General features: G+C 37.0%; 1 protein-coding gene across 1 annotated transcript; it reads left to right on the forward strand.

Moving 5' to 3' along the window:
- The first annotated feature begins 352 nt into the window (after nt 1-352).
- LOC132624087 (uncharacterized) lies at nt 353-2135 on the forward strand. The gene is made up of 6 exons (XM_060338917.1): nt 353-683; nt 765-1009; nt 1154-1363; nt 1455-1547; nt 1635-1739; nt 1824-2135. The coding sequence occupies exons 1-6, from the start codon at nt 353-355 to the stop codon at nt 2133-2135; spliced, it is 1296 nt and encodes a 431-aa protein (XP_060194900.1).
- Nucleotides 2136-11780: the final 9645 nt, after the last annotated feature.

Consider the following 11780-nt stretch of genomic DNA (forward strand, 5'->3'; position numbering starts at 1 on the left):
ACAGCCAGACATGGGTAGGAATGGTCTTCGGAAAAAAACTAGTCTGTTGACTGATAATGGTAATATGGAACATCCTAAGAATGCTCAAACGGTGCCGGTTAAAGAAAATTTGCCCACACAACATGTGAAAGAACTTGTTTATCCGGGTACAAATTGAATTCATTATTATTATTATTCCTTTCAATTAGATGAATTTGCGTTTTGTTTAATCATATATAGCTAACTCATGTTCAATAATTTTGTAGGAAGTGTGGACACGCTAAGTGAGATTGAAATTATCTACCATTAAGGTGGTTATTTTGTATTCTCGCCTTCTAGAAAATATGTAAACGGGAATTTTATAAAAACAAACATGGACATTGATTTTATTAGTTACTTTGATTTATTGGCTGATTTAAAAAAGAATTGTAACTTCGATGTTTTTGAGGGAGATAAGTTCTTTTATCTGAGAGGTGATAGAGTTATTAGTGATTACGAAGGGTTAGTCGAATGTCGTGATGATTCGGATGTTAGGAACATGCTAGTTAGTTATAAAAGGCATAAGGAGAAATCTATCGAGATTTATGCGCTATCAAAAGATTGTGATATTTTTATGAGTTCCGGAGAAAATAGTTCTAGAGAAAATGCATCAGAAGAGGTAAATGAAGCAGTTGTGGAAGAGCTCGAATCAGCAAATTCAACAGGTACCTTTTATTTTTTATTGATTTTTTTTTACTTCTATCAATACTTTTACTTGACATTATCAATTTAATCTTCAATTTTAGGCTCAAACGTTGTGAAAAGAAAAACTAGAGGGCCTACCCAATGCATAAAAATAATCAACTTACAGGAGGGTGAAAAATTGCCTATAGAATTTGATGATGATGATCAAGCTATTGGCAAGAATGCAACTCAATTTACTTGGTTTTTGGGGCAAACAGTTAGAAATCGAATTTGTTGTCCCTTAAAAGTAAGTGGTTGGAAAGAGATTGAGGAAGAAAAGATCGACCATATGTGGGACATCATCTTGGTAAGAAATAAAATTTATATTTCTTCTTTAATTTTTTATGGTTGATATTTGTTAGAACATAGCAACTGTTCTTCAAGATAACTATTATGCCTGCGGTCTATATGGTGTTCCCAGAGATTACTAAAATTGTATTTTTTTTTATAGGAAAAATTTAATTTCGATGTTTTTGAGGGAAGAAAAGGCGCAATTCTTGGTCATATGAGTGACATCTACAGAGGCTATAGGCACAAGATGAAAAGCAGGTATTTCGATTCGAAGACAACTTATCAACTTCGCTTGCGAAACAAGCCTAAACTTGTTAACGCAGATGAATGGAAATATTTGGTCAACCTTTGGAGTGATGCTGACTTTCAGGTATTTGAATTAATTAGTTTACTGTTTTTTAAATTTTTTTGTAGTATAGAAACTAATATTAATTATTGTTTGTTTATCAACTCTTGTTCAGAAAAAAAGCATGCAGAACAAGACGAATAGATCGAAACGTTCATTGCCTCCATATATTGGAACTAAAAGCTATGCGAGACTTAGACCGGAAATGGTACACATATAATATTTAGAACAGAGTTAGAAGAATTATATTTCATTATCGAAATTTAACTAATGATAATGACTATTATTTTCACAGGCGGAGAAAAAAGATGGAAAAACTCCTTCTCGTGTTGAAGTTTTCATGGAATCTCGCAAGAGAAAAAAAGGAAAACAAGTTTATGCTTTTCAACAAAATGCTATTGTAATTTCAACGTGTTGGCTTTCCTCTTTATCTCCTTAAAATATATATTTGCATAGATGTTTGATTGAATTTTTTTGATTGTAGGATCAATTTGGCCAATTCAAAAAGCAGCAAGAAAAAGGAGAAATTTCTTTAAATGATGATGATATCTTCGAAAAAGTACTTGGGGCAGAAAAAAATGGATATCTTCGTGCATATGGCCCAGCAAAAAATATTAGTGAATATTTCGGGGGTAGACCAACGAAGGTACAACTCATAAAGCAATTAGAATGGACAAGAAAAGAATCGAACGAGCGTGTGGAAGAAGTTAAAAGGGAAGCTAAGGAGCAAATAAGGGAAGCTAAGGAGCAAATTGAAGAAATGAAGAAAGAAACGGATAATAATGAAAGAGATTAATTCCGTGATTATTCTCATTGATGGAATTGGTAAATATACCATAGTTACAATGTCCTATTAGGATACAAAATATTCTAACCTAAATTAGAAGATTTACAAAATATTCTATGACTACATATTTACATCATTTATCATACCCCCGCAGTCGAAACGGGAGGTTGACGAACGCTGAGACTGTTCCGAAAATCCTCAAATAAGACCTGTGGCAGTCCTTTAGTGAAAATATCGGCGAGCTGATATCGGGACGGAACATGAAGGACACGTACTTGGCCGCGCGCCACCTTCTCACGAACAAAATGGATATCCATCTCAATGTGCTTGGTGCGCTGATGCTGGACTGGATTCCCTGACAAGTAAATAACACTGACATTATCGCAATACACCAAAGTAGCCTTAGGGATCGAACAATGTAGCTCCAAGAGTAGGTTACGTAGCCAGCATGATTCAGAGACAACATTAGCAACCCCCCTATATTCTGCTTCCGCACTGGAGCGGGAAAGAGCAGGTTGGTGTTTGGATGACCAAGATATCAAATTGTCTCCCAAAAACACGCAATAACCCGACGTTGAACGTCATGTGTCGGGACATCCCCCCCAGTCAGCATCAGTATACGAAACCAAATCAGTAACCGAAGATGGATAGAGATGCAAACCATGATCAAGAGTACCCTGAATATACCGAATAATCCGTTTAAGAGCAATGCATATCTCGTGGAGCATGCATATGAAGACAAATCTGCTGCACGACATAAGAAATATCCGGTCTGGTGAAGGTAAGATACTGAAGAGCACCTGCAAGACTCCGGAAATGAGTGGGATCTGCAAAAAGATCGCCAGAAGCGGCATTGACCTTCTGTTTAGTGTCAACCGGAGTGGAAGAAGGCTTACACGAGGACATGCCTGCACGCTCAATAATCTCCGTAGCATAAATTCGTTGTGAAAGAAACATACCACCTTTGTGACGGGTCACCGCAATGCCAAGAAAATAAGTCAAACGACCTAGGTCCTTCATTGCAAATTCTGAGCCAAGAAGGTCCATAATCGAACAACGAAGAGTATCTGAAGAAGAAGTAAGAATAATATCATCCACATATAGTAAAAGGTAAGCCAAGTCGGGACCTTTGCTGTAGATGAACAATGAGTTGTCGGACCTGCTATTAACAAAACCAATGGAATAAACAAAGTCAACAAATCTTTTATACCAAGCTCTCGGTGCTTGCTTAAGCCAGTATAAGGACTTGCGCAACAAGCACACATAATCGGGATGAGATGGGTCTCGAAAACCCATTGGCTGATGCATATATACTGTCTCCTTGAGCTCGCCATGAAGAAATGCATTTTTGACATCCAACTGATGAATGGGCCAATGCTTAGAGAGAGCTAGACTTAAAACAGTGCGAATCGTAGCTGGCTTTACGACCGGACTGAAAGTCTCACCACAATCAATGCCAACCTGCTGTGTTTTGCCATCACCTACAAGACGGGCTTTATGCCTCTCAAAATCACCATTAGACTTTTCTTTATGAGTATAAATCCACATAGACCGAATAACATTCACACTAGGTGGACGGGGTACCAACTCCCCCGTCTTATTTTTAATAAGAGCATCATATTCATCATTCATGGACAATTTCCAATTCGGGTCATGTAGCGCATCCAACGGATTACGAGGTATGGGGGACCTGGTAACTGCCGTATGTAGATTAAATGGGTGCTTGGGCTTAAATATCCCGCGCTGACTACGAGTGACCATGCGCGTTTGGGTAGGGGGCTGCTGGATAAGAGGAGTAGTGGTGGAGTTCGGTGGGCTGTTGGCAAGCTGGCTGGGCATATGTGCGGGCTGGTCTAGCGTGGAGGACGGGAGACGCTGCTGCCCAGCCGAAGGTGGCGTGGGCAGCTGGCCTAGAGCAGGCGGAAAACCACTGGGCAGCGAGGGAGGGGGACACGGCTGCGGTGAAGAGGGGCTAGTGGCGAGATGACGGATCACGTAAGGTGAAAAACCATCATCATGGAAGTTATACGAGGTGGGAGTGGAAGTGTGGATTTTAGAGAACGGAAATTGAGTCTCATCAAACAACACGTGACGACAAATAATGATTTTATTTGAGGATAAATCAAAGCATTTGTAGCCACGATGGCTTGGTGGATATCCCAAAAAGACACATGGAGTTGACCGAGGTTGCAACTTGTGAATATTAGTAGACGGAAAGAGGGGATAACATAAACACCCAAAGACCCGGAGATGAGAATAAGATGGTTTCCGTTGATAAAGGACCTCTAAAGGGGATTTTTAACCCAACAACTTGCTTGGTAGAATATTAAGGAGATAAGTTGCCATTTGTAATGCATGATGCCAAAACGATGGAGGAATGGAGGCATGAGCAAGAAGAGTGCGGATGACATTATTGATGGAACGAATTTTTCTTTCAGCTTTCCCATTTTGAGAGGATGTATGAGGACATGAAAGACGGAAAGACATCCCATTGGACACACAAAATTTTCCGAATTGACCATTATCATATTCTTTCCCATTATCGCATTGGACATTTTTGATAGGACGTTCAAATTGAGTAAGGATATGGGACTTAAACTCTATGAATTTTGAGTAAACCTCAGATTTTCTAGCCAAAGGGAAAGTCCACAAAAAATTAGTAAAATCATCCAAGAATAAAACATAATAACAATGCCCCATAGAGCTCAAAATAGGAGACGTCCACAAATCACTATGAATAATGTCAAATGGAAATAAAGTTTCGGAAATAGAACTAGCAAAAGGCAACTTAACATGTTTACCAAGAACGCAAGAATGACAAATACTAGATGAACTAGAACTATTACATTCAATGCTCTTATTGCGCCTAAGAAAATCCAAAATAGAATCTCCCGGGTGGCCCAAACGATCATGCCAACACGTAGAAGACAAGGCAGCAAAAGTTGATGGTGAATGGAAGTGGTGTTTGAGGGTGGACAATGGATAAAGAGCACCCCTACTATTACATCTCATGATGGCCATCCCCGTCCGGAAATCCTTCACAGAAAACCCATAAGGATCAAATTCAACACTCACAGAGTTATCAATAGTAAATTTACGAACCGATATTAAATTCTTTATGAGTTTTGGAGCAAGAAGGACATTATTTAATAACAATGGAGGGTTCGGGGGAGGCAATTTAGCACGACCACAACCTCGAATTGGAATTGACTTACCATCACCAACAACAATGCCAGTATTATGATCGCTCAAATTAAAATAAGATGAGAGAGTACCTTTTGTGGATGTCATATGGGATGTGGCGCCGGTATCCATATACCAATTTGGATCGGGTTGGCTCAACGTCATCGTGTGCATGGCCGATTCAATATCAGTCGGAGTCCACGGCGTCGTTGGGCCTGCTGCTGCATACGCCTGCTGTTGTAGTCGCGAGCCCAATATTCCAGGTTGGGCCATCGACCTGCCACCAGAAGAAGGTGGCTGCGGCTGCCACTGCTGCTATGGCCGAGTCCACTGCTGGGTGGGATACGGGCAAGGGGGAGCCCATTGCGGCATCCACCCCCATGGCCACGGTGAAGGGGACTGCTGCCACTGCTGTAGTGGTGAAGAGGACTGCTGCCACTGCTGCTGCATGAGGGCCTGCTGCCGGTCACGACCACCATGGCGACGGTGTGCACTGCCACCGCCAGAACCACGGCCACCGCCGTTATTTTTCCCGCCGCTAGAGCCACGATTTTTGTGCTTATTTTTGCCCCTATGATGGTGAGCACGACCAGAATTTTCCATAAGAGTGGAGTCATCAAACTCACATTGGGAATTAGCCACCATAGCCGAGGGCGAGTCATCATGCATTTCAGCCAACGCCTTTTCCTCAAGGCACAGACTTGACCGAGCTTCGGAGAATGATGGAAGAGGCTTACTTTGCCGGATGTAGGTTCCCACATTCTTGTACGCTTCGGTGAGGCCAGCCACCATTTGAAGAACGAGGCGGTTGTCGGTCACCGGAGCCCCCACGCTCTTGAGTTGATCGACCAAGGTCTTGAGTCGTTGACAATACGCCGAAGCGTTTGGAAAATCCCGCAACTTGACATGAGAGAAATCATGTTCCAATGCAACGGCACGGGAGTTTTTGTTGTCTTGAAAAAGATTACGGAGGCGATCCCAAGCCTCCTTCGCCGATAAATCTTCTTCGATGATCGTATGCAATAAGTCCGTGGAGATGGTTGCATACACCCATTGAAGTACCATGGCATCCAAGGTGGACCACAACTCCTTTTCTTCGTTGGTGGAAGGAGCTTTCTCTTTTCCGGTCGGGAGAATATGGGAAAGGACACGGTGAGACCGGGCATGAAGCTTGAATAATTCGGCCCAAGCCGAATAATGATCCGTTTCCATCTCAAGAACGATAGGAATGTGATTCTTGATGTTGGAGACAGCCATAGCAGGATGAAACTTGGTGTCTGCCATTGAAGAAGAGCAAGAAGGTGGACGGAAAAGGAGAAAAAAAGAAGGAAGGGGACGACGGAAAAAAAAATTAGGGTAGCGGAAGAGGAGGAAAGAAAACCCTAGTATCTGATACCATGAAAGAGATTAATTCCGTGATTATTCTCATTGATGGAATTGGTAAATATACCATAGTTACAATATCCTATTAGGATACAAAATATTCTAACCTAAATTAGAAGATTTACAAAATATTCTATGACTACATATTTACATCATTTATCAAATAAGATAGCAAAGTTGGAGAAACAATGGGCAGCAAAATTTCAAATGTTTGTTGCAGCTCAAGGCCGACAATCAAATGATGCAAATCTAACCGTAAGTAGCTTATTTTTATATTTTAATATTACTAATCCAATAAATATGTGATCTTATAAAATATTCATATTAAGAAACAAAGCTTAATTTTTAAACGAATTCTTTATTGTATCATTTTTTTTATTTGTTTTCTTAATTGTTATTGCAGCTTGTGGAGTAGTGGTGGAAGCATCAAAATCGATGGGGACATGAAGAATTATTTTTTCTCTTGCAAAAGTATATTGATATGTTTGAATAAAGTGATGTTCCACTATTTTGGATGACATTGTTGAACCTTTGTTACAACGTTTTTCTAATATATTGCATTTATTACACGATTGAAGATATATTGCTACGATATTGTCTATAAATTTCATGTTGAAAATGAATTTTCAGCTACATTATATGGCTAACAATGTCGTGGCAAATATTTCAATTAGTAGCTATGAAATTTTTGGATTCGTAGCTAAACGTACATATAATTTCCACGCAAACGAGAATATGGATGAAATTTTTTATTTCCGTAGAAAATGAAAAAAATCTTTTGCTACAATTTTGTCTCTCGTGACAAAAAGTATACACTTTCAGCTATGAAATTTTGAGTTCGTAGCTAGACATATAATCCTATAATTGCCACGTATAAAAACATTGCTACAAATTTACAATTTTCGTAGCAAATGAAGGTTCTTTTTAGCTATAATGCTATTTATTTCATAGCTAAAGGTACGACTTCATAGCTACAGTATGATAATATTTGTGGCAAATAATTTAACTCATAGCTATGAATTGTTTAGTTCGTAACTAAATATGACTGCTATTGCCACGAAACTAAGCTATAGAAGCAACCATAAAATTTGAGTTTGGTGGCAAACAAATTAAATCTTTTGCTACAATAAAATACCTTGTTGCTACAATATGAAGACAACTACAAAATTTGTTCGTCGTGGCAAAAGATTAAAGTTGCTTGCTATGAGTATATTTTCCGTGGCAGGAATTTTCTATCTTCGCAGCTACAATACAAAAAAACTCGTAGCAATTAGTACAAGTGCTTAGCCACGGACCATGTAAAGTTTGTAGCTAACTTTTAGCTACGCTACATTTTGCTACGAATGCTACGGAAAAAAAAAACGTGGCTAAAGTGTTTAGCCACGGAAAATTTCATCTTTAGCTACAGTGTATTCTGTAGCAATAGATGCTTTGTGTTGTAGTGTAAAGATATAGAAGAAAAATATAAAAATAAAGGTAATTTGAGGATTAGTGAAGGGTCTTATTACTTGAAGTGATTCAATCCCCTTTTGATCTTTAGGTCACCCCAACAAAAGGTAATATCTCATTTTAATCTGTTTCATTTTTTTCCAGTAATGATTACATGCTAGTTATATTATTTGTTAGTTTAAAAATGATTACATTCTAAGTTGATCATGTTTTAGTTGATTAAGTGTAATATTCTGTGCCTTCATTTTTATTTGAGTTTGAAAATGAAGTTAAGAAATTTTAGGATTAAACAGTGTTAAGCAATTCTAAGATGAGTTAAGTTAAATAAAAAATGAAGGAAAGGATAGTTTGAGATAGGAATCTGGACATTAAGTTAGTAAAATTGATAATCGTGGTCCAAGTTAGTCACTTATGACAGTTTTTTTATAAGAACCTTGAGTTGTTTACAAATCTGCCTTAGTCTATAACCTTGTACCTTTTTAACTTTGTTTGGCATTTTAAAATTATAAGTTAAATTAGGAAAACTGTTTGAATTGTTTGAAAGGTAGATATGATTAAGTTGAAAATGCTTCTAGGATTAGGAATATACCTTTTTTGAACCTGTTTTAGTCTTAAGTATTAAAAATAACCTTTTCCTTCATTACTGAGTAGATGTTAACTTGCTTACGTAAGTTTGGTCCATTGTAAGAATATGTGATTGTTTGAAGTATTGGAACTGTTTTAAATGAGTAAGTTAGTTCTTAAAATAGATTATGAAACTTCGTTTTAAATTTTAAATGAAATTTTTGAAAGTTGAGTGTCTTGTGTAAGTTTGAATTTGAGAAACAGAGCTTGTAATTCATTTTAACTACTAAAACTGTTAAAACTTGATACTTAATGAAGTTATAAGACCTTCAGCTTGATTGTACTGTGTAAAGTTTCCAGTTTTTGTCAAAAAATGATTTTAAAGAGGTACAAGTTATTTTGGAATGTAGTTTATAGATTTGAAGATTTCAAAACTGTATAAGTATTGGTTAGAGTCTAAAATGAAAGTCAGATACCTTTGATGATTCTTAACTTTGCCTAGGTAGTTTATAGGAGTATAAGTTTATCTTATGTGTGGTTTGTGGAATTTTTGAGATCCTGAAATTGACTAAGGCTAAAAATTGAAACTTGTTTTGCTAAACTATAGTCCTATAGGTCTATGCAGTCTTATATGTGTTCTTGTTTGAAAATTTTGAAAGCTTAAGTAACAAACTAGGCCAGAAATACCCTTTGTTTCAATATTTGTTTTGTTTGATGTCGTGTAAATAATAAAAGTTGGAAAATTGAGTTGGTGCTTTCAAAAGATAAGAGTAGGAGCTTTAAACCAATGTCAAAGTTGAATGTAGTTATTGATATCTATGGAAGTTGTTTTTCTTCTTTTCTTTGTGTGTCACAATTTGTGTAAAACTGTTTGTTTTATAGCTTAACCTCTTTAAAATCACTTAGCTTGATCATAGATTTCAAAATACTTAAGTTTTCTAGAAATTGAATAACAAAGATGTCCTTGAATTATGTAGAAACTGACTTAAAACCATGTGACACTTTTACTAAGTTCAGTTTGCCCTCCTTTGTTTCAAAGATAAGTCTTATAGTGTGCATTGTCAATCTTGTTTTATGAATGTCTTAACTGTGTTCATCTCTGTCTACCTTAATGATCCTAGGATAGGTTCCATGTACCCTCTATGAGTTTCTTTTAGATTCTTGTGAACTATTGCATTTCCTGTTTGAAGTACCTTTGCTGTGTGACTTGTATGTGAAAATTTAACCTTAAAACTGCCCCTAGACTAGACTGTGCCCCATGTTAACTTCTTAGGACACTACTTTGTATCATTTATGATCCATTTAGTTTGAAACACCTCTCTGTGCATTGTGACTTATCCATGCTTACAACTTGAACATTGCTTTGAAGTAACTTGACTATTTTTTTTAGAGAACTGAACTCTCTGTTTAATAAATAGGACACTTAAGATTGAGATTTTGAAAGGAAAGAACTTGTTTAACTTAAAGATAGTGAATTATGATTGAAAACTGTGCTATAGTTTGCAATTTGTTCATTTTTTCCAGAACTTGAAAAGTTAAGATTGAGTAAAGTTAACTCCTATGTCAAGCTATTTTTTTTATGATTCCTGCTAAGTGTTTGAAGTACAAACTGAGCTCAGCCTTAATTGTGTGTACTCAAAATTGTGAATTTTGCTGTTTTCTATTACTGATTTCCAAGTTTAGTTGACTAATAGGCCACAAAATTGGGACTTAATAAAAACCTCTTATGTGTAAACTGTGTGTCCTGTGATTCATTTGAATATTTATTTTGGTTTTTTACCTAAATGAATCCTTCTGAAGAGTAAAACTTAGTCTAAAAAATAGGATTTTAATAAGTAAAATTACTTGGCAAGACATTTAGGATTAACGCAAGTCCAGGAGGTGAAAGTGGCACTTTTAAAAGATCTAATTCTCTTTGTTTGGACTAAATTGTTTTGATTTAGAGCCATAAGGCATTTATGTTAGTTTAAGAGTGTATTGGATTTTGAAAGTTCAAAACTGATTAACATGAAAGAAGAGATTATGTGACTTTGTGTAAATTGGATTGAACTACTTGCTTGTTTGCCCATCTTACCTCTTTCCCTTTTGACTGTCTTTGTGACCTTTAAAATTTGGAAGTTTGTCTGAAATATAATTGAAAAGATGTTAAGTATAAGGATTAGGAACCTGATTTCTGGAAAATTGATTATAGGAGTTTGAAAACAAGACTGTAAATATTTTTGAAAAACTGAAATTGCAATTGCTTGTGTTTAAACCTGGTTGTTACTCCTATTCTTGATTGATAGATGATCCTACATTAGACCTCTTGTTTGAATTGATACACTTAACTAGTTAGGGAATGGATATAAGGTTGTTATAATTCTACTATTCTCTTTTCCTTTTCTTGATGAATATAACTATGTGTATGAGTGTAACCTCTTCATGATCATTTAACTCTAGACTTATAATTGAAACCACTGTTAGGATTTGAATCCCAAATCCGACCTTTGTAAGCAGGTTCCCAGGAAAGATTGGAGGGTCACAGCTGGACCACTTAAATACCAACCTCCTTAGACAGAACCTACTTACGCCGTGATGTAAGCGAAGAATAAATAGCACACACACAGATTTATAGTGGTTCACCCTCAATGTGAGAGCTACGTCCACGTTGCTGCTGCAGATCTTATTAAAGAAGAAATATTACAAGTGTTTACAACACTCAACCTCACAACCCCAATCCCAATTACACTCAAGAATTTTACCACAGAAAATTCTCTCAAAGACCTTCTCTTACTTAGGCCTTTCACTAAGAGTATTTCTCTTAGATTTTTCTCTCTCTTTGGGATGTGTTGTCTTCTTCAATTTGGTGTGTTTTACAAATGAACCATAAGCTACCTATTTATAGGAATGAATTTCCTATGATGAGGTAAGCGCTTACATCACGACTATCATGAGGTAAGCGCTTACATCACGACTATGTGAACAAAAGAATTGACTTGTTTGGCCAATTCCACACCCAACAAATCTCCCACTTGAAGAATAATTTTAATTTGTCTTCACACTTTGATCGATGCAGCAGCTCTTTCCTAGTTTCAT

Source organism: Lycium barbarum, chromosome 12 (genome assembly GCF_019175385.1).
Source record: "Lycium barbarum isolate Lr01 chromosome 12, ASM1917538v2, whole genome shotgun sequence".
Classification (NCBI taxonomy): domain Eukaryota; kingdom Viridiplantae; phylum Streptophyta; class Magnoliopsida; order Solanales; family Solanaceae; genus Lycium; species Lycium barbarum.

Coding starts and splice junctions, on each gene's coding strand:
- LOC132624087 (XM_060338917.1), top strand. CDS start 353: ATGGACATTGATTTTATTAGTTACTTTGATTTATTGGCTGATTTAAAA. Junction 1,364..1,454: donor GGAGTGATGCTGACTTTCAG/GTATTTGAATTA, acceptor ACTCTTGTTCAG/AAAAAAAGCATGCAGAACAA. Junction 1,740..1,823: donor CTTTTCAACAAAATGCTATT/GTAATTTCAACG, acceptor TTTTGATTGTAG/GATCAATTTGGCCAATTCAA.